The sequence below is a fragment of the Coffea arabica genome, chromosome 2c (assembly GCF_036785885.1).
Source record: "Coffea arabica cultivar ET-39 chromosome 2c, Coffea Arabica ET-39 HiFi, whole genome shotgun sequence".
In the NCBI taxonomy this organism is placed as follows: Eukaryota; Viridiplantae; Streptophyta; class Magnoliopsida; order Gentianales; family Rubiaceae; genus Coffea; species Coffea arabica.
Genome location: NC_092312.1, coordinates 65,480,078 through 65,504,398, shown reverse-complemented (window position 1 = coordinate 65,504,398; position 24,321 = coordinate 65,480,078). Strand labels below are relative to the sequence as shown.

General features: G+C 37.9%; 1 protein-coding gene across 1 annotated transcript; it reads left to right on the top strand.

Annotated features, from left to right (window-relative positions):
* The first annotated feature begins 3,487 nt into the window (after positions 1–3,487).
* On the top strand, positions 3,488–6,108 carry LOC113727470 (probable (S)-N-methylcoclaurine 3'-hydroxylase isozyme 2). The gene is made up of 4 exons (XM_072077103.1): positions 3,488–4,372; positions 5,418–5,832; positions 5,929–5,984; positions 6,097–6,108. Exons 1-4 carry the CDS (start codon positions 3,488–3,490, stop codon positions 6,106–6,108), a joined length of 1,368 nt encoding a protein of 455 aa, XP_071933204.1.
* Positions 6,109–24,321: the final 18,213 nt, after the last annotated feature.

Sequence of the window (24,321 nt, the reverse complement as noted above, 5' to 3'; positions counted from 1 at the left end):
TTACATCCTTGCTAACAATCACTTTTCTCGTGTTTGGATGAAACAACTTATGCTCCTTAGTCTCGTGACTATAACCAATAAAAATACACTTATCTACTTTGTCATCCAATTTCTTCCTTAAATGATTTGGAACATGTGCATATGCAAGACAACCAAATACTTTAAAGTGAGAAATATCCGATTTCATGCCAGTCCAAATCTCCTGTGGAGTCTTCCTAAAATTGCATCTGGTAGCACATCTCTTCAAAACATAAATAACACAAGACACTGCTTCTGCCCAAAAGCATTTATAAATATCTTTAGAGTGCATCATAGATCTCACCATGTCTATGTAGGCCTATTCTTCCTTTCTACCACGCCATTTTAATGAGGTGTGTATCTAACCGTCAATTGGTGCTTTATACCATTTTTTACCAAATAATCATGACAAACTTGAACTTTTTAAACACATCACATGCATCAAATTTATTTCTAAAAAAATACACTCAAGTATTTCTACTGAAATCATCAATGAAAATAATAAAATACTTGCTACCATCATTGGAAGGAATTTCAACTATGCATAAATCTGAACGAATCAGCTCAAGAGGGCTAATGCAAGGAAAAAGGACCTTAGTGAATCAGCCCAACAACTAATTTCTTTCTTGCAAGAAATTTCAAACTCTCAAATTTCAAATGCCCAAAACACATATGCCATAGCTAAGAATCATCACAAGTCATGAAATTAAAGTAAGGTAAATCACCACAGTTAAGAGAAAGAAGTCACAAATGACTACGGTTTATTTTTACCTTGACAATTAATCCCAATTTTTCATCACTTATTGTGCCATCACCATATTTAAAATGTAGATCATAACTTTTTTCAAACAATTGTCCCAAACTCAACAAATTATGATATAAACTTGGCACATAAAAAATATCAGATCTATAATTCGAAAGTCCATTTTGCAAGATATTCTAATTTTCCCTTTTTCAAGAATAGATACCCTTTCATTATTTCCAAATTACACATATGTATGAAAAGATTTGTCCAGATGAGAAAACATCTCTTTTTTACCACACATATAACTATTACAGCCAGAATCAATAAACTAGTCATTGTTCTTAGATTCTTCAGCTGTAGAACTAGAAAGCAACATAGTCTTTTGTCTATCACTACTATTTTCAGCACTGTAGCATGCCCTTCTTTATTAAACTAACATTTATTCTAATAATGACCAGTTTTTTCACATCATAACATTGAATATTGGATCTATTACGTCTCTAAAAAATATTTCATTGATTCTGCTACTGATTATTTTGTTGGCATCTATTAGAATTATTTCTAGGTTGGTACAAATAATTACCTCTACCACGACATGAAAGTTACCTCTGACTCTAAAATTCTGGCCCTTTTGATTTGTAGATGTACAATTCATCTCCTTTGTATCTGATGGCTGCTGATTCAAAGGCATCTCATACATCAGCATGCAATTCATCTTCCAATTCAGCTAGTGACAATGTATCAAGGTCCTTTGTCGCTTCAAGGACCATCTTCTTGGTATGAAATTTGGTAGTTAGAGATCTAGGATTTTTTCAATAACTTTAACTTTTGCCAAATTCTCACCATTGGACTCCATATCATTGACAATTTCTTTAATTCTACTAATAAAATTTTTAACTAGCTCCATGGATTTCATTTGTGCCAACTCAAATCTTATTTTTCTCACATTAGCAGTACCTTGATTTGAGTTCACTAAAATTGTCCAAGCCTCTTTTGTTGGCTTTGCATGTATGAATTTAGTGGCTACACGCAACTCGACTTTGGTATTGAGATAGTGAAATGCCAGGTCATCTATGTGTCTACTTTTCGCTAATTTTTTAACTGCATTACTTGATAATTCTGTGCTTCTTGTTGGTTCCGTGTATCATATTTCCACAATATCCCAAATTTCAATTACCCTAAAAACTTCTCCATCATCGACCTCCAAATCTCCAAATTGTTTTCATCAAAGATAAAAACATGATAATATTGTAAATAATGTGGATCCATATTTCAATTTTTCAGGATCTCATGCAAAGCTCTTGTACCACTTTATAGGAAATTTACCTACAGAAAAACAACAAATAAATCTCACAAACTCAAATTGAGTAGGCGGCAGAAACAACAAAAGACAGCGGCACAGGCCAAGAACAAGAAATACGCAGCCACAGGGAGGCAATTCACTGACTTTATTGCTCAATTTCTTAACTCTCAATATATACGTAGAGCGTGGACCAACATGTATATATAGATAGCTGAGATTCCTAAAGCATAGTTTGCGAACCGCAAAGGAATCAATTACACAATTGGACTTGACTTAAAAACCTCTACCGACATAACTAGGAGACCAGGACCAAACAATATGGAAACTAATAATAATAATAATAATAATAACAATCTTGATTTAATTCCTGCACACATGTTTATAAGTATAATATGTATATATATTGTTGTATATAACTATATATTTATTTAATCTATAAGCGGGAGCTGGGACAGGCATCTGTGGCACTGTCCCCATGGCCATCAGAGGAGGGGCAGGGATGGTTACCTGGCAATTTACGACCAAGATTTGGTCAAAAAAATTGTAAGATTCAGATTTCATTTTGTACATCGTTTTTAACATGTATGAGACTCAAAAAAATTTATTCTAGAGTTACGCGTTGTTGAAAGTAAGTTACACCGTGTACAAGCATAGTTATGCCGTGTGCAAAATGCACATAACCTGTAGGAAAGGTTGCAGAAGCCCCGGGTTCATGGCCATCACTATTATAGCAATTGTACACGTCACTATCGGAGGTAAGCATAATTTTGAAATGTAAAAGGAAATTCTCTTAATTATTATTCTATATTTAAAGTGTGAGGGAGGGGTTTGATGTAAATAAATTGTGTTATTTAATGTATTGGTTAGTCTACCGTTATTTCTAAAGATAATTACATCAATCTAACTACCCATCTCTTTACAACAACTCCACATCTCTTGAATAACTACCACTTTCCAATAAAAAAACTGCCACTTCTTTGAAATACTAAAACAGATCAACTATTTTATACGACTACTTTCTAATAAAAAATAATACTAATCATTTATAATGTCTTTTTAATAGGTGTGTCTCAACCACTAGTATGTGATAAATTTTTGGGGAGGTGATTACATGAAATTTAGTCAAAATTTGAAACCCAGCAAGTAAAAGGATGCAGCCTTGCTCTTTTATATATATATATATATATATATATATATATATATATATATATATATATACATGTATAAGGATGCAGCTAAGAAGCAAGCCGGAGAACATTTTGACTTGGAATAAAATAATTCTACGAGTAAAATATCCCTGGCACGTGGGCTATATTTAATAGTAGTGGTACCTCATCATTTCTGATTCCAATTATATATATAATCCAAAAGGAGAACAACATACAAAAACCACACTCAAAATTCAGAATTTGACAAGAGATATGGATACAATAGCATTAGAAGTCACGAATAGCAACCAGTATCTTCTCTATGCTACTCTCTTTATGATGCCCATCCTTCTTCATGCCTTTAGCAGGTGCAAAGCTAATAACAGCTTACATCTGCCCCCCGGCCCTCGTGCATGGCCCATCATAGGCAACATACTCGACCTAGATGGAGAAAAAACACATACATGTCTAGCGAACCTTGCCGAAATTTACGGTCCCCTGATCTCCCTAAGATTAGGCTCAAAATTGATAGCAGTTGCATCTTCTCCAGCAACTGCTAGAGAAATTTTGAAGACACACGACCAGGCTTTATCTGGTAGGCTTACTTTGCGTATATCGAACGTGATTCCAGGCGTTAAAAGTTCTATGATCGTACTATCCGCGGAATGTAACCAAAGATGGAGGTTTTTACGTAGCACTGCACGTACCGAGCTTTTCTCCTGCCGAGCTTTAGAGTCACATTCGAAGTTGAGAGCTGAGAAGGTCCAAAATATGCTAGATTTTTTGGGTTTAAAAGGAGGTGTGGTGGTGGCTATTGTGGACGTATTGTACGCTACAATTGTCAATATTTTGACAAATACCATGATGTCCAAAGATATAATCAACCTCAAGGATAACGTGGGTGAGTTGAGGAAATTTTCGAGGTCTCTAGTTGAGCTTGCTGTGCCTAGTATGGCTGACATATTTCCTTTGGTTGGTGCTTTGGATTTTCAAGCTAAGCGAAAAGCAAGGGATTATAAGGAAAGAAATGAAGCTCTATGGGCTGATACCGTTAGCGAGAGAAGAGGGAAGCAGGATTGTGGTACATCCGGAGCAGATTTTCTAGATGTTCTCATTCAACAATCATTTGATGATTGTGAAATCTTCAACCTCTTCAACGTATGACATCTCAATCTTCCAATTGGTTCATTTTGTTTAAATACTGTTAATTTGATTCTTTCCCATGCTCACAAATACTAACGAAATCAAAACTCGAGATTTCCACCTTACAATAGGCAATGTTTGGCTTAACAACCAATCTAAACTTTTTGAGTAAAATTTAAACCACAGGAAGCATTTCGCTAAGAATTACTTGGTTACTATAATAAAATACATACATACATACATATATTTATATATATATATATATATATGCATGTATGTATGTATAAGACACACATACCATATCTAATCTTTTTCTATTTGTTCATTTAGCTTCTTCATTCAACATGAAAGCTCTCATAGGCATGACAAACAACCCGAAGACTCATTAAAGCTACCTATTTCCTAACTAAAAAACTTTTGATAACTTCTTTCTTTTTTTTTTTTTGTTTTTTCTGTATATCCTACTTATTTTCAATTTTTTTTTTGCAGCTACTCTTTTTTTAATTGCCCCTATTAGGATAAATTTCACTAATGGATAAAGAATATACTGGCTAAATCTTTGTGTCTCTTGATCACCCCTTGGCCTTCCCAACACGTGATATCAGACCGTGTGGTTAGGGAGAACTTGTGTTTTTATCTCCCACTCATACTGTGATATAATTTGTGTCGGCAGGACTAGTAAAAGTGATTTTTTTAAAATTTATTTTAAAAGCTAGTTACAGTAATATATTATAACTAGGATCAGAGAAAAAATAATTCCGATGATGAAATCTCATTTCGGTTCCAAACGTTACATTATGTTAGTTAAATATTGAGGTTCAAAGGGTTAGAAGTCATGGAATCAAATCTCAATATATAACTTGTAAGTTTAGTCTAATTTTATGTCACTATATATCCCGCCGTGTATGCTTAGTTAGTTGTAATCTTGATTAGTTATTGTATTGATGCTCGTTTTAATCTTGATATGTTAGTTGTTATATGAAACCCCAAATTGCGAGTTATATTTGTAATGATATAAGAAAACAGAAATGCTCATTCTCTTGGTATAATCCATGTGCAGGAGTTATTTGTTACTTCTGATTCAGTCAGCACCACGCTTGGATGGGCGATGTCCGAGCTAACAAAAAATCAGAATGCCATGTTAAAACTTCGTGATGAAATCACAAATGCCATTGGAGGAACAGGCTTATTAAGTGAGAGTCAACTGGCCAAGCTACCATATTTGCAAGCTTGTATAAAAGAAACACTGAGATTGCACCCTCCAAGCCCATTTCTAGTGCCTCATTGTGCAGTGCAATCTTGCAAAGTGATGGACTATGATATTCCAAAGAACAGCTTGGTGGTTGTAAATGCATATGCTATTGGACGAGATCACAAGACTTGGGAAGACCCTTTAAGCTTCAAACCAGAACGTTTTCTCGGCAAGAATCTGGATCTCAAGGGAACTCACTACGAACTTTTACCGTTTGGTGCAGGTAGGAGGAATTGCATCGGATATCCATTAGCTCTGAAGCAAATTCAATTAGTCCTTGCTTCATTGGTCCATACATTTGATTGGTTTCTCCCTTCAGGGATGGATCCAGAAACACTTGACATGAGCGACGAGTTTAGAGTACCGATGCGAAGGGCAAGCCCTCTCCTTTTGATTTTGGAAAAAAGAAACCACCTAAGGATTGTATAGTCAATCATTAAATATTTCCCGCATCCTATGTTCAAAAAAATGTTTTGATATTCTGCAGGTTTCTAAATAACAGTTACACTTATGTATGTTTCCCATGGGAAGGCAAATCTCTCTCCTTTTGTTTGTTGAAAAGGAAAGTAGAAGGTAAAAAAAGGAAAGGCAAGAAACTGTTAGAATACCATGGGATACCATTGGAGCACGATTGAATCAGTGTGGGAGCAGAATGGGGTAGGTCCGGTTGGTGTTAGGTGCGATTGGTGCACTACCTGTACAATGTGGATATACGCTTATAAGGACAGATGTGTTTTATGCATTAATATGGTATGTATGAGTAAAATTTATTAGCACAAAAAAGTTATATAGGTTTACACCATATAGTGTAAAAAATACAACAATCGCACAATTCTACGAAATCTCAAGCAATTGTACAATTGTGGCGTGTTTTGTGGGTGAATGAGAATAAATGTGTGGAATGCCATCCCACGGCATTCTGAGTTAGACTCATTTGTGCATGCCTACTTCATCAAAGAGTTTCTTTGTAACTCTGTTAAAACTCGTTGCATCATCTTTCTCGACTAACTGATTTGTTGCATATAGTTGTTATCGAGCAAGAAAAAGGAGCACCAAAAACTTAAGAAATAGTTGGCACCAAAAATGAATTTGTCAAAATGAAATACCGAGGTGAAAAGGATTCAATGGTGGAAAATCACTGTTGAGACGTAGCCCTAACTTGCCTTAGCATTTGCAATTCCACTTTTTTATTGAAGATGTTGGAGACCATGTTTGACCTTGCAAGTAGCTCAAGAGGCAAATTTCCCCACCTTAATAGAATAAAAGGGTAATTTCACTCTTTATAAATTTAAATATTCTTTAAATTTGAAGAGCCTCTCACAATATTTGTTTCCCCCTTTTATAGAACTAAGAGCTAATTTCTCTTTTATAAATTAAAAAGTTTTTTACAATTTGAAGGGTCACTCACAATATCATCTTTTACTTTCTTTATATCTTCAATAAGCATCCTCTCTTATTTCCATGTTTAAGGAAAATCTCTTTCTTTTGAATATTTTCTCAGTGTATTAATGATTCTTACACAGGACAATCCTTTTTCTAATTGGCTGATAAGGCAGCCCACTATTAACTTGTATTATTTTCCTCAATGAAATATAACCCCAAAACTTTTAGTTTTTTAGCAAGTGTTAATTACATTTATATCCCTTAAGGTTTGTCCATATTACAAAAAGGATCCTGTAGTTTGGCGAAATAATGCAACGCCTATCGTTGTCAGTAACTTTTGCCCAACTCTGTTAACAGTAACTGATTTAAAATATAAAATTTGAAACACACTAAATGAACATTTCTTTTAACAAAAGGGGGGGGGGGGGAAAGACCAATAGATAGAGAGAAGAAAAGAATATAAACAAAACCAACTATTATGGAGGAAAAAAGAAAAAGGACAAAAAAGTGAAGGGAATAAATTAAAAAAGAGAGGGAGAGAGAGAGAGAGAGAGAGAGAGAGAGAGAGAAGAGCAGAGCTCTCAGCCACCCATGCACACTCAAAAAAAGGGGCATTATATTTTCCCGATGGTCTTGCTTTTTTTTGGTTTACTTTGTTGGCTTCTACATTTGGATTGGACCATAAATAAATGGTTCAAGTGTATGGTGTCTGTCGTTATAATGTCGGGCCGGGCGGCCACTGCCGAACTCCAGATGCATTTTGGCTTGCACAGTACTCCAGTAGTTTTCTTTGGCTGGGATTTTTGGCCGTTAAAGCTAATGAAGTGTAAGTATCAGTCTTTGTTGTAGCTTTCAAGTATGAATATAGACTTTTGATATAAATGGCGTTAATATCCCAAATTTGACTTGTGTTCCCGTGCCAAATAGACTACTACTCTTCAGTCTTTTACAAACAAAATAAGTAAATAAAAGGGTAAAATGCACTTTACCCCCTCTAGTTTAGCGATTTTTCATATAACCTCTCTGCAGTTTTAAAATTTATACATAATCTCTTCATAGTTTGGACTAAAAAATCAATATGATGGAAATGATTCTTTGTAACAGAACTCAAAGAAATGTCGAGAATATCCTTATATAAAAACTAAAATGGCTGAAATGACCAAAATATATAAATAAATATGCATGACACTTTAATCCCTTATGGTTTTATGTTTTACTACATAATCCCCTTACGGTTTAGTACTTTATCACATAATCTTTTTATGATTTTCAAAATATATATATAATTCCGTGACAAAGAAATACTTTTGACATTTTAGTTGACTTCATCATGAAATGCAAATTCCGTAACTTTGATACTTTATTCCAAATTATAAGGGGGTTATATATAGTTTTTCAAACCACAAAGGAGTTATGTAAAAAAATGCTAAACCACAAGGGGGTAAAGTGAATTTTACCCTAAATAAAAACTCCTAACTAAACTCATCTTATTTCTATATACAAAATAAATAAATAAAAATAAAATATCACCCTTATCTCCTCCTCCATCACTACCCCCCATCACTTGCCACCATCACTCTCCACCTTTCACTGCTACCCTCCCCTCCATTACCACCTCTCTCTCCTTCTTCCTCCTCTCCCTTCCCCCTCTCTCCTCTGCATTCCGCTCCCTCTTCTCTTCTCACAGCCACTTCCCTACTTAGTGACCATAGCTAGTCACAGGAGAGAGGGAAGTGGGTGTAGGGAAGGAGTTGCAACCAGATTGCCCCTTGCACCCCTTCCCCTCCCTCCTGTGATAGATCTAGTCACGAAAAGGAGATGGAGAGGTGTGGAAACGGGTCCTGTTGACGAGGGTGCAATGGAGGGAAAGGAGGACAAAGAGGGAGGGGAAGAGAGAGAGGATGAAAAAGGAAAGGGTGGCAGTAGAAGGTGGAGAATGGTGGTGGCAGCAAGGTTGTGTCTTTTCATAGGTTAGTTTAATTATAGGGGTCTTTTCATAGGTCGCTTAACCAGAATGGCTGTCAGAAGATTTTTTTACTTGTATATATTAGGGTAGTGTCATTTCATCCGTCTCCATTAGTTTTGATAATTTTCGTTGCAGTTTCAAATTAGTTTAAATCACAAGGAACTAGAATGTATGATTTGAAATCATAAGAGGCTTTTCCATAAGTTAATTTAATCACAAAAAAGGGCTTTTTTGTATTTTACCCAGTACAGACTGTGCCAAAGTTTCTATTAGTCTGACAGCATTTTGACCGGGATCATGCTAAGGTGTTGAAATTCATAAGAATATGGTGCCAGCACATCAAGCTCATTAACACAAGGATTAATTTTATTATCTAGTTTTCAGTGACCATTAAATTCATCCATGCATAAACAAATGATTGCCAAAAATCCACTTTCCCTTTAAGAGCCAAAGTATAATAATTTGCGCTCAAGATACTATGATAATTTCAAATACTACTACCATATGTATGCATGGCATGTAAAAAATATACCATTGTCATTTAAATAATTATCCATGTGATATTTTTCATGTGGATCAATTTAGTGAACATGATCATTTTATTAAGTACCTGCATAATTAGTTTTGATATTGATATATTATAGTAAATGAGATCTACTAATTCTTTTAAAAGGAGAAAACATAATCTATGCGAAATCCGTATTAATAGTGTCTCGTATATTAAAGATATGACTAGATCTATTTAAAAATAAACCCTAGTTAAATGTATTTCATAATCATAATATCATAATTACATTTATATATGCATACATTTATTTTACTGACTCTATCTATTTAATTGATAAAAATATAATTGATAAAAATATATTTAATAAAATAAAATGCCGTTCATTAAATGTAAATAGTAAAGTACATGATAAAGCCCTAGACTTTAGAGCATACATTTTAACAACTTCTTCAAGATCCATTTTCATGGTGTGGAGATTGTTGTCTAACGTTTGGTTTTCAGTCATTATCAATGGGGCATCGTATGGATTTTTCAAATCGAGTCGGGGCGTCCGCCAGGGCGATCCGCTATCACCAGCGTTATTTGTCATTGGAGCTGAGGTCTTATCCCGAGGGCTTAATAGCCTAGCTTTGCAGTCGGGATTCTTGGGGTTCACTGTTCCCAGGGGATGCCCTACGGTTACTCATCTAGCCTTTGCGGATGATGTACTTATATTTGCGAATGGCTCTGCCAGATCTTTAAAAGACATTGTACAGGTGTTGGAGATGTATCAAAGGGCATCTGGTCAATTGGTAAATACCCAGAAAAGTGGATATTTAGTGCACCCATCAGTGTGTCTCTCTCGCCGAAGGGTAATAGAGCGTATTACAGGTTTTCCAAGGCAACAGTTCCCGGTTCGGTATCTGGGATTTCCGCTTTATGTTGGCAGATGTAAATCCGCGTATTTTGGGGAGGTGTGTCATTCCATCTCAGCAAGAATCCTTTCTTGGCGTTCAAAGCTTTTGTCACCTGGGGGGAGGTTAGTGCTAATAAAGCATGTGCTCTCGGCAATTCCGACGCATCTTCTATCCGCTGCGGTCATTCCGATGGCTACTTTTAAGGATATTGAGCGGTTATGCGCTAATTTCCTGTGGGGATCGTCTGGCGAGCTGAATAGGCATCATTGGATAAAGTGGTCCCAGCTGTGTTATCCGGAGGAGGAGGGAGGCGCGGGATTTCGGCGGGTCCGAGACGTATATAAGGCTTTCTCATGTAAGTTATGGTGGATCTTGCGCACAGGATCGTCTTTGTGGGTATCCTTCATGAGGGCAAAGTATTGCAAAGGGGTTCACCCATGTCAGGTGGGCTGGGCTCAATCTGCTTCAGCAACATGGAGGCGCATGCTTGATGTGAGCCGCCAGATGGAACTATCAATGCTATGGTTGTTAAATGGTGGGGGCTGTGATTTTTGGTATGACAACTGGGTGGGGAGCGGAGGTCTTTTCCTTAGAGCCCCAGTGGTGTCAGCCATTTCATTTGCAGATGTTATGACTAATGGTGCCTGGGACAGGGGCCGTTTGTTGCAGATTCTCCCATCAGGCAGTGTGGATTTGGTGATGAAAACTCCGGTTCCAAGTGGGAGGGGGACAGACCAAGTGGTATGGATGCCTACGAAGTCAGGGGCATTCACTTTGGCATCGGCGTATCAGGAGGTAAGGCAGGGACGCACTAGCTCGCTGGTGCTGTCCCGTATATGGCAGGCTAGGATACCATTGAAGGTATCTTTTTTCATGCTACGCTTGCTTATGCGGCGCTTACCGTTAGATGATGTCCTAGGTGAGATGGGTGTCAAGTTGGCGTCGAAATGTTTTTGTTGTGTGGATGCAACGGGTGAGACGCTGGAACATGTATTCTCCACGGGACAACTGGCACTGGAGGTCTGGAGTTACTTTCAGAGTATATGTGGTATAGCTAGTGATAGCTCTAGCATTAGGTCACATTTGTTTGCCTGGTGGATGCCATTGGCACCGTCGGGCGAGCAGAGATTCGTCTGTTCTGTTACCCCGATATTTATTTGTTGGAACATTTGGAAGGCTAGGTGTCGAGTGGTGTTCGATGGTGCAAGGGTTCGGGCGAAGGAGATATGTGGTGCAGTATTCCAGGATGTGAAGGCGGCATTTGAGATCCACTTCAAGGTGGCCGTTCAAGGGAGTAATTTCCAGGTATTCTATACGGGAGTGTCTCAAGCGCCGTATTTGTATGAGTGCAGGATAGTCCGCTGGGAGGCAGGAGGATATGGATGCACGACGCTTAATACGGATGGTTGTGCTAAGGGTAACCTTGGAGTGAGCGGTGGAGGTGGAGTGCTTAGGGATTCCAGTGGCCATGTATTAGTGGCTTTTTCGGCTTACCTGGGTGAGGGTTCTAGTCTTCGCGCTGAAACGCTGGCCGCCTTATTGGGGATTCAGCTGTGTCTTGGAAAGGGAGTTGCCCCCAGGGTGATTCAGTCTGATTCGTTGTTGCTAACGGAAATCCTCCAACGACGCTATCATTGCCCCTGGCATATTAGGAGAGAGGTGGAGCAAATTTGGCACTTGGTGGGGGAGGCTAGGTTCGTGCACTGCTACAGAGAGGCGAATAAGGTTGCTGATATTTTGTCCAACGTGGGTATCTCTCATTCGCAACAGTTGGTTAGAGTTTATGATAGTGAGCTGGGTCTTCCCGTGTTGGCTCGGGGGGAGGTTAGGTTAAACAGATTGGGATTGCCATCAATTAGACGTGTTAGGCTGAGGAAAGTATAGGATGGCCCGTTTTGGGTACTGCCCGCTGTGGTTGTAATTTCGTTTTTATTAATAAAGAGCATATTTAAAAAAAAAAAGATCCATTTTCACAAATAGCAATAAATTTTGACCTTTCTCCTTCCTCTTGCCCCGAGGCCCCACCACAAGCAGAAGAAGAAAAACAAAAAAATAGTTCACTTGCTTAAATCATTTTGACGCAGGAAAGTTGCAAATTCACATAGTCGCCCATTTAAGATTAGGAAACTTGCAAAATAAGAAATTCCTTATCGTCTGGAATATATCCTATTGCACAAGCTTGAAATAAAGAAAATTACAGTGCAATAAAACTTAAAGAATAAACAGAAATATTACTTGGCTGGTAATAAAGCACAAATTTGGATTAAGAGCAAAGTTAAAATTAAAGCTGGCCTTTACAGAAAACAGACTACAAGGCAGATAATACCTCCATAGGCGTGAACTTAAAGCCATATTAAAGACTTGAAAACATTATTTTTTCAAACGATTCTTTCGACACTGTAAGCAGTTGAAAATTTAATTTGATTTATTTAGTCAAGATAAAAAAATAAATAAGGGAGGAAGAGAGAGAGTTAAGGCAAAGGGTAGGGAAGCAAGAAAGATGGGCTGCTCCTGATAAAGGGTGGATCAAGCTGAATATTGATGCTGCTTTGAATCAGCAGACAAATAAAGCTGGCTGGGGTATTGTTGCTAGAGATTGGAAGGGGAAGCCGGTTGCTACATGGGCTTGTCATTCCTTTACATGTTCAGCACCAATACTCGAGGAGGCATTGGCAATCAGAACTGCAATGGTTAAAGCTGCTTTGGAAGGCTGGGGAAGGATCATTATAGAATCAGATTGTAAGGCTGTAATAGATAGGATACTGAAGGATATGGATGATGTGGTTATATCCACAGTTTTGCAGGATATTAAGCTGCTAAAACATAACTTTGGGGAATGTTGTTTCTCCTTTGTTCGAAGGGAGTTCAACTCTGTTAGCCATAAGTCAGCAAAATTTGCTCTAAATTTAGGGCCTGTTGTTGATTGGAAAGCTTGTTTTCCAGTTTGGTTGCTTGATAGTGCTCAAGCAAACGTTGAGGAGCAGTTGCTCCAGGATGTGTAACTTGGTTTTGATGAATGAAATGTTGCCATTTTGACAAAAAAAAAAAAGATAAAAAATAAATTAAATTACTCTTGATTAAATTTAATTAAATTAAGTTTGTGGCAAGTCTAGTTGTGTTTGGACTGAAATTGGGCCAATACCACGTGGGCCTCAAAATGGAAATGCACGGTCCATTTGGTTTAAAGTGACTTTATTACTTAAATTGACTCAAGATGGACTACTTGGGTCCAAATTAATAAATAACTGGTCAAAATTGATCAAAACTATCGAACTCGTGAACCTGTTGAAACTGTTAACCATCGATTTTTAAGTTTGTCTACACTAACTACAACTCCAACAAAAAACAAAAAAATCTAAAAACATTAATCCCTGAAATTTGCTCAAACTAGCAGTCGTCATCCATTTTTTTTCCCTCCTATTATCATTCTCATTTCTCTACCTCTACCTCTCCTCTCTCCCTTCTTAATTCTTATCCTCCAATTTGCAAAGTACAAATCCCATATCTTTTTTACTTTTCAAATTTCTAGATTTAAGAGTTGTTAGTTTTACATTTCTTTTTTTTTTTGGTTAATTACAATAGTTGTTGGCTCCATGGCTTCTCAATTTTCAAAGTGCAAACTAATTTTCTTTTCTACATATTTGCAAACATGGTTTGTTTTGCAATTACATTTACTGGCATATTCCTTGATAGTGCTTTAGATGTGTTTTTTTTTTTCAAATTTTTTCTTAGTAGGGAAATGGTGGGATTAAAAGTGGCAGTGCAGGAGATAAATTTCATAAAATTAGTGTATATGGGGAGGCAATTTATGCACATAAAAATATGTATGAAAGAAAAGGAATAATACCAATAATAATAATCTATTAGTCACATCACAAGAACAATGCTCTCAGTCCTTCACTCTTCTCAACTAAATACAATAATATGACTTCCCATTTATAGACTAGATGACTTGATAAACAAATCATACAATAATAAGAAATTTCTTAATAAGATATTGAATCCTAAACAATAAAACTACCATAACTTGACTCCAATGAAATTACTAAAACCCTAATTTGACTAAAACACTATTAAATACTAATATGAAAATTTCTAAGTTTGAACCTTGATTTAATAGGCCAACATATTCTCTCTATCTGTGAAAACAACAAAATGAAAGTTGATTTGATATAACTTCTTATGATTACACTATACGCAAATATGAAAGTCAATTAATGGAGAAGAATTGGGAGAAGTCGAAAATAAAAAGGATTAACATTTTATACACTGATAATAAAATGATTTTTTTACACTGGGAAACTTGAATATATATCACATGTGCATGATTTAAATTTAAATTTAAACTTATGTTATGTAGTATGATCTAAACCTACTTGTATAAAAAACTGTTTACATTGACAGCGTATAAAAAGTTATCCAAATAAAAAACCAGAATATATATGCTATCATGGTACCAAAGCTTGAGTTTCAGGCTTTCCGCTTCTATCCTTAATCTTCTATTCATGTTTGAGTTGCTAAACAGATGAAAAATATCTTTCCAGGTTTAATTGTTGCATTATTTAGTCATTTATTTTAGCTGAAATTAGTCACTTAAATATGATCATTGACATTTAAATCCACTGACCAATGCCGGCTAGCAACTTATAAACATGGACCTCCACCAAATACGCTTCCATCCTTAATGTGTCATTCGTGTATGAATTGCTAATTAATTAAACTGATCAAGAATAGATTTTAAAGTACAAAAATGTCTTGCTTCACTTACTTTTGTTCCTGGTCGAAATGAATCAGTTATCATATATATGGTACAATAAAGATGACCATTGACTTTTAATTCCATTAACCAATACTAGCAACTTGTAAACTTGAGCTCTTCCATATGTTTATAATATCGTTAATATGTCATTCAGGCATGAGTTGCTAATTGAACTAATGCAAAATAGCTTTCATATTACGATTGTTGGTTTATTCGTTTAGAGTCTAGCCAGCGTGAAACCCTTCTAATATTTGTATATAGAGCACCATAAAGATGATTGCTGGCTTATTTTAACATTTCCCCCCTAAGAATTCTTGTAATTGCAAGATGCTCCCCTCATATGTTCAAAATTGCACTTACCTCCCCTACATTCACCTTTTGGATGAAATACATTGATATGAATGAAAAATCCTATTGAACCTCCTAAAAATACCCTTGTAAAACAATGAAAAACTACTTTTCTTTTTGGATTATCTAGAAAAATTTCCCCTCTAATTAGGGGTAAGTTACACTTTGTTCCGTGAGATTATTTTATCATTACTTTGCCTAGACTTGTGTTCACAATTATTGGTTAAATTTTCCATTTCAAAATGCAATAAGAAGTTTTATATGTCCTTCAATATTTACTGCAGGGACTAATTGGCATTTTTTTTCTTCTCAATTTTGTCATCTCACAACTTTTTTAAATTTAGAGCGCATATAATCAAAGAGCAAAACCATTTAAAGACAAGGAGATGAATCAATTTATTAAAATGAAAATAATAAATTAAATTTCATAGTAAGAAAAAAATTGGGTAAAATAGAAAAGATGATAATTGTACAAATATTCATAATAAAAAGGCAGTAAGTAATTATTTATCCATAAAAGATAAAAAAAAGTAGTCGATGTACATGATACCATAAAAGACCTTTTGTCATGTTCATGAACTGTAAAGCTAACCATGATATTTGATGGTAAATTGTTGATAAATCTATTTCAGGGCTGGCAGCCTGGCACTTGACTTGTGGAGGATGTAGTGGTAATCAAGCCTTGTATTCATTTTTCTTTTTCTCACCAAAACCTCTTTAACTCTCTCCTAAATCTGTTGCTACACCGCGTAAAGTCGTAAACCATCTATTTCGCAAATTTTCCCCACCTCCCCCCTAAAGAGAGGCACCCCTCCTGCTCTCTCTCTTGTTTTTTATGACTTAGGTAGAGTTGAGTTTTTGCCTGTTCCTTCTCTTGTCATTTATGATTCTAGTTGAGTGTTAAGTGGGGGACATGATACTAGTTGCAGGCCATGAATTGGGGAATTAAGTGTAATCTCTAAAACGTAAAAGGAGCTTCTTGTAAATTGAATATGATAAACTTTACAGGGATGTTTATGTGAATTTTAGTCTAAATTTGAAGCCCACCACGTAAAAGAATGCAGGCCTTGAAACAAGCTGGAGAACATTTTGACTTGCAATTAATAATTCCAATAGTAAAATATCCCCCGCAAACGGCCGTGGCTATAATTTATAGTGGTACCTTTCACCATTTCTGATTCCAAATACATAAATAATCCAAACGAAAATCAACATACAAAATCCACCTTCAAAATTCAGAATTTGACAAGAGATATGGATACAATAGCACTAGAAGCCATGAATAGCAACCACTATGTTCTCTACTCTACTCTCTTTATTCTGCCTATCCTTCTTTGTATCTTTGGCAGGTGCAAAGCTAACAATAGCTTACAACTGCCTCCCGGCCCTCATGCATGGCCTATTATAGGGAACATAATCGACATAGATGGAGAAAAAGCTCATAGATGTCTAGTCAACCTTGCCCAAGTTTACGGCCCCTCATCTCCCTAAGATTAGGCTCAAAATTCCTAATAGTTGCAACTTTCCCAGCAACTGCTAGAGAAATTTTGAAGACAAATGATCGGGATTTATCCAGTAGATTTAATTTGCGTTTATCCAATGTGATTCCAGGCATTAAAAATTCAATAATTGTACTATTGAATGAATGTAACCAAAGATGGAGATTTTTACGTAGTGCTGCACATACTGAGCTTTTCTCAAGTCGAGCTTTAGAGTCACATTTGAAGTTGAGAGCTGAGAAGGTCCAAGAAATGCTAGATTTTTTGGGCTGAAATGGAGGTGAAGTAGTGGCTATTGTGGACATAATATACGCCACAATTGTCAATATTTTGACATATACCATGATGTCCAAAGATATAGTCAACCTCAAGGATAATGTCGGTGAGTTGAGGAAATTTTCCAGGAGTCTAATTGAGTTTGCTGTGCCTAGTATGGCTGACATATTTCCTTTGCTTGGTGCTTTGGATTTTCGAGCTAAGCAAAAAGCAAAGGATTATAAGGAAAGAACTAGAGCTCTGTGGGCGGATATTGTTAGCGAGAGAAGAAGGAGACATGATATCAGGAGCAGATTTTTTAGATGTTCTCATTCGACATTCATTTTTCTCTTTCAAAATGCATTTTTTATAAACTAAATAAAATAAAGATACAAAGATTTTGAAGGGGGCCAAACCTGACATCAAGAGCTCTTGAAAAGTACCTAAAAAACTTTCTCATGACCCATTTCCCAATCCCACACGAAGGAGCGGAGACCCCTTCTTTTTGCCGCCACCAAGTGACTTAATTTTTGCTTTTACTTTACTTCTCATACTAATTTGCTTCTCGACATTCATTTGATGATTGTGAAATCTTCAACGTCTTCAACGTATGACATCTCAATCTTCCAATTAGTACATTTTGTTTTGATACTGATGCATGTTGATTTAATTCTTTCCCATGCTCACACAGGCTAATGAAATGAAAACTCAAAATTTCCACCTTACAATAGGTAATGTATTGCTTAACAACCATTCTAAATTTTTTTATTTTTTGAGTAAAATTTAAACCAATACTTCTCATACTAATTTGCTTCTCGACATTCATTTGATGATTGTGAAATCTTCAACGTCTTCAACGTATGACATCTCAATCTTCCAATTAGTATATTTTGTTTTGATACTGATGCATGTTGATTTAATTCTTTCCCATGCTTACACAGGCTAATGAAATGAAAACTCAAAATTTCCACCTTACAATAGGTAATGTAGTGCTTAACAACCATTCTAAATTTTTTTATTTTTTGAGTAAAATTTAAACCAAAACAATATTTTCCTAAGAAGTACTACGTTACTACTTTAATGAAGCATAACTTTTTTTGGCCTATTTGTAATCTTTTTCTTTGTTCATTTAGCATCTTCATTCAACATAAAAGCTCTCATGGGTATGACGAATTATCCGAGGTCTCATGAAAGCTACCCATTTTCCAACTAAATAACGTCTGATGACTTATTTTTATCGTCTTTTGCATCTACTTTTATTAAAATTTTTTTTTTGTGAACTTGCACCTATCCAGGATATACTTTTTCACTAATGGACAAAGAATATACTAAGTTCACATATTTTGAAAGATTAGTATTACCGATTACAAGTGGAAACTCTTTTTTTTTCCCCCATAATCTCATTCATACCTTGGTATATTTGAGTCAAAGTGGCCTTGTTTTTTATTTTTTCTTTTTGATACCTACTCAGAGTAGTCTAATAGAATTAGGATCAGAGGAACAATAATTTGAATGAAGAAATTTCATTTCCTGTGACGCAAACGCAACATTACGTTAATTAAATATTGATGTTCAAGGAGTTACAATTCGTGGGCTCAAATCTCAATAACTTGTAAGTTTGTCGAACTTTATGATACTGCTTTTCCCGCCTTGTATGCTTATTTCGTTGTAATATTGATCAATCATTATATTAATGCTAGTTGTGCTATTGATTAATAAGCTGTTATATTGATCCCCCCATTGTAAGTTAAATGTAATCATATAAGAAAAAAAATACTCATCCTCATTGTCTCGTCATATGCAGGAGTTATTTGTCACGTCTGATTCGGTTAGCACTACACTTGGATGGGCAATAACAGAGCTTACCCATAGGCTTGTCAACGGGTCGGGTCCGGATCGGAATACATTATTCCAGACCCGGACCGGACACACTATATCGGATCCGGAGCCGACCCGTTTACCCGACGGGTCTTTACTCTATGTTTCGGATCCGGATCCGATGAGACCCGGATCCGAATCCGGGTTTACCCGAAAAAAAACTAACAAAATTTATAATTCCTAACAAAAATGAGAAAAAAACATATATTTATAAACTAATTTCTAACTAATACAAAAAAAATCAAATAAGAAAAGAAATCAAATTAACTTTACTTAAATACATCACCCTAATCAAATTATATTGATTAGGATCCGGGTCCAATTATATTGATTACTCAATTACATCATCCTAATCAAATTATATTAATAAATATATTTTTTAAAAATTATTAATCCATTTATATCCGGATCTGGGTCCAATACGGGTCGGAATACTATATTCCGTATCCGACCCGTTTTTTTGTTTGGCAAAACGGATCCGGATCTAGGTCCGAGTAACGGAATTAAATCCCTACCCATACCTGGATAAATTTGACGGATCCGGTCCGAGTCCGGGTCTAGACCCGGACCGTTGACAGCCCTGCTTACCCAAAACCAAAATGCGTCCTCAAAACTTCGTGATGAAATCACAATTACCATTGGAGGAACAGACTTATTAAGTAAGAGTCAACAGGCCAAGCTTCCATATTTACAATCTTGTATGAAAGAAACTCTGAGATTGCACCCTCCAATCCCATTTCTCGTGCTTCATTGCGCAGTGCAATCTTGCAAAGTGATGAACTATGATGTTCCAAAGAACAGCTTGGTGGTTGTAAATGCATATGCTATTGGATGAGATCCCAAGACTTGGGAAGATCCTTTAAGCATTCAAACCGGAACGTTTTCTTGGCAAGAATCTAGATCTCAAGGGAACTCACTACGAACTTTTGCCATTTGGTGGAGGTAGGAGGATTTGTGTTGGAGTTTCATTAGCTCTCAAGCAAATTCAGTTAATTCTTGCTTCATTGATCTATGCATTTGACTGGTTTCTTCCATCAGGGATGGATCCGAAAACACTTGACACTAGCGAGGAGTTTAGTATACCGATGGGAACGGAAAAGCCTCTCCATTTGATTCTGAAAAGAAAAAAGAAACAACCTAAGGATTGAATGGTCAATCTCTGTCAAATATTCCCTCCATGTGATCAAAATCATGTTTTGACATTTTGCAGGTTTCTAAATAAGAGTCAAGTTTATGTTACCATGGGAAGGCAAAACCATCTCCTTTTGAGAAAGGTGTCAGTTGGGCTTGGGGCCCACAAAGCCTGTAACCGACATGTCTGTTCGGGTAACCATCACGTTTGTTCGGGTAACCGCCACTTCAACCATCACGTCGCTTCATAATGATAGTTACTAGTATTAAATTTGAATTTAATTGGGGTCGCTTCATCTCCCACTCTGGTGACCCCTATAAATAGGGCCCACCAGACGTCATTTTCACACTTCCTTCTTTACTTCGTTCGTTCTCTCAATTCTTTAGCCAGTTCGCACGTCGCCCTTTCCCTTAAGAGTCAGTTCGCGCGTTCTGCCTTTAGGCGTCGAGAGTCAGTTCGTGCATTCATCTAGGCACCTCCGAGCTATCTTTCCCTTCTTTCACTAGTAAGTTTCCTTGCTCTTCTTTTTATGTCTTCTTCTGAGCAGTCTGGTATTACTAGTTTAGCTCCTAGGCGTAGGGTAGCTCGATATGTCTTTGTAGAAATCATCTCCTTCTCTACTTCTCCTTCTAGTTCATCATCTCCAGTTCGTCAGAGTCTGAGTACATCCCCACCACTGCTTATTCTCCTGTTCGAGCAATGGATCAGCCCGAACAGCCTGTTCATCCTGCTGCTGGAGCTGCTGCGCAAGCAATTCCAACTTAGGTTGAGGCAGGGACCTCCAGGGGGACTGGTATTAACTTTGGTGAAATTGATACAATCCCTCCTATCCTGGAGCAGGAGGACGTGGACGAACTAGTGAGGAAGTATGACATCTCTATCCAGTTCGAAGCTAGAGCTGCCTGACTTGGGGAGGTCGCTTGTCGACCTCTTCCTGGGTTTGTGGCTATATATAAGGATTAGCTCATATCTGCTCTCCGCCTTCCTATCCCTCCTTTTCTTTTTCAAATTCTCGCCTTCTGGGGAATCCGAATAACTCAGCTCATTCCTAATGTTGTTCGCTCAATCCTCGGCCTTTTCATTTTATGCCTAATTCTTGAAATCCCCTACTCCTTAGAGTTGCTTAGGTCGTTCTTTCACATGAAGGTCAGTGATCACGTTCCAGTCTGGTTTTACTTCACTCGTAGGAGTGGAGTGAAGTACCCAACTTGCAAACTGTTCACGGGGGTCCCATCTTCAATTCGGGGATGGAAAGCCCAATTCTTCTATGTGAAGAACATAGGGTTTCCCTCGCCGACCTGGAGGGAAGAGACCCAGGTCTCTGACCCGATTCCATCTCCTTTGCCTAAACCCGAACTGGATCGTCTGCTCAATTCGGACATAAGGCTGAATGTAAAAGAGTTCAACGACGCCCAACTCTGAGCTGCTGACCTGATCTAAGCAGACATGTGTAGTTCTTCCCTGGAGGCCAGACCTCTCTCCTTGGATGAACTGGTCACCTGTAATTGCCTATGTCTTCTCCTTTTTTTTTATGCGAACTCATGATCTCTGTTCATACTGACCGTTACTCTCTTTTTTCTTGCAGTGAAGAGGTTCTCGCAACTGTTGTCCCTTGGTAGAGTTAGTAGTTCGAGCACGCCTACTCCTGCACCGTTTACAGCTCCAACCAGTTTAGCCCCTCCTCCGTCTCCCCAGCCAGTGCTATTTTAGCAAGCACCAGCTCAGTTGCCTCCCGCTAAGGAACGAGGAAAGAAGAAGTGGAAGAAGTCTACAGCCAAGAAGGGGTGACTTCTTCTCCAGTACAGGGGGAGGATCTACTCCCTATCCTTCCCAGCTTGGTCCTTATGGGATCAACACTGCGGAGGAGCAGTCTTCTTCAGAGGCCCCTTCTCAGATGTGGTAGTACAGGAACATAGTTCCACTCAAGCAGCTGACCGATCTGACCTCGCACCCCTACCCAATGTACTTCTGTCCACAGTGAGTTGTCCATTAACGACCGAGCCCAGTACCCTAAGGTAGCTCGGGAACTTCTTCAGGGGGCAGTTCTTCCCCGCGACTACAATTTCATCAGGGTGGTGTTGAGCTCCGACCTGCTCCAACATTACTATCTGGGGGCGGTTTAGGTCAATCCCGAACTCCCTACTCGATCCTTTTACTTCTTTTTTTTGGAATGCTCACCTTTGGTCCCATGTCTGAATTGTCAGCTGAATGTTATCGGCTTCGAGCTAGCCAGGAGATACGAAAGCATGACTGAAACGCTATCCCAAGTCGAGGCGATTAAGGACAAGTTATCAAACCAGCTCGATGCTACTGCTGCAGAGGTAAAGTCGCTTAAGAAGCAGCTCGCATAGTCCCATACCAATTGCGAGCTGGAGAAGAAGAAGAATGTCGACCTGATCGTTCAATTGGAGAACGAACAAAAGAGGTCTTCCGAGCTGGCTGGTCAGATCGAGGCTGCTCGGGAGGATGATCGCCGGATAGGTGTTCAGGAATACAAGAGGTCGGAGGGCTTCTTGAATGATCTGGCCATTCTGAACACTCCGGTACTTCAGATCGGGTATACCCAAGCAATGAACGATGTGCAAACCTTGAACCTGCCAGGATTCGACCTTGGGAGGTTTTCCAGTTACAACCCCTGCACAGGTAGATAGGCTGGTGGAGGGGTATGCACACGGACGCGAACTGGCCAACCTCATGGCTGATCCTTCCTTGCCTGTGACCTCCCCAGGGCCAGAGCAAGAAGACCAAGGAGAGAACTGAGTAGGGAATAGCGTAGGATGTAGAGTAGGGTGCTAAACTGAGTAGAGTCAGTTCGTTTGGTATGATCTCCTCCTTTGTAAATTTTATCTAAATGAATGGAAGTACTTTTGCTCTTCAACACTTAGCAAAATTTGCATTTGTGCCTTCATCGCAACAATGTCCGAACAGACTTGTACAAACTGAACTCTATTTTATTCAAACTTCTCTTAGGTGAAACAGTACATGAACAAAGTAAAAGAACTCTCAACGAAAAATTCTTAAATTCGAATTATGCCAAGTATGCTAGACTTTCTCTCCATTGAGGTGAGTTAATTTGCAGTATCCTGCTTGATCTGCCTCTCTCACCGTGTAGGAACCTTCCCAATTCGGATCCAACTTGCTCGCATCCAAAATTCGACTTACCGAGTTTTTTCGTAGAATTAGATCCCCTGATTTAAAAGAAAGGTGTCTCACCTTAGAGTTATAATGCCGTGTAACCTACCCCTTGTACTTGGCCGCCCTTATGGCTGCTTCCTCCCTTTTCTGTTCAAGCAGGTCCAAATTGAACTGCATATTACCCTCATTATTTTTGGCTATAAAATTTTGCACCCTACTCGATGGCAAGCCCATCTGTGCCAGAATTACCGTTTTTACCCCATAAGTTAAAGCAAACGGGATTTTTTGGGTGGCAGTTTGGGATGTGGTTTGATAAGCCCAGCATATGCTAGGTAGTTCATCCATCTATCCTGTTCGCGCGGACTCTATTCTTGTCTTTAAACCATGCAGGATAGTTCTGTTGATGTTTTCCACTTGGCCATTAGTTGATGGTGTCTTACAAAAGTGAAGTGCTGTTGAATTTTGAGCTCGGTACACCAATTCTGGAAAGGATTTTCAATGAACTGCCAGCCGTTTTCCGAGACCAAAGCTCGAGGTATGCCGAATCGACAGAGTATGTTCTTCCAAAAGAACTTCTGGATTGACCTGCCGCTGATGGTATTGAATGGTTCGGCTTCCACCCATTTAGTGAAGTAATCTATCGCCACATCAAGTACTCGTACCCCTTGGAGCTCGAGAAAACAGCCCAATCAGGTCGATTCCCCATTGAAAAAATGGTCATGGGCTCTGAAGGGGAACCATCTCCTGAGTTGGGGTATGTTGAACTGGCGCGTGCAGCTGACATGACTTGCACCTCGCCACCAGTTCAGCCGAGTCCCGAAAGATAGTAGCCCAGTAATACTCGGACAGCATCCTTTTTTGGCCAAAATTCGTGAGCCAACATGGTTTTCGCAAATGCTCTCGTGTATTTCACATAAAATGTAATCTCCTTTTTCGGGCATCACGCACTTCAG

Coding starts and splice junctions, on each gene's coding strand:
- LOC113727470 (XM_072077103.1), top strand. CDS start 3,488: ATGGATACAATAGCATTAGAAGTCACGAATAGCAACCAGTATCTTCTC. Junction 4,373..5,417: donor AAATCTTCAACCTCTTCAAC/GTATGACATCTC, acceptor ATCCATGTGCAG/GAGTTATTTGTTACTTCTGA. Junction 5,833..5,928: donor ACTTTTACCGTTTGGTGCAG/GTAGGAGGAATT, acceptor TTCTCCCTTCAG/GGATGGATCCAGAAACACTT.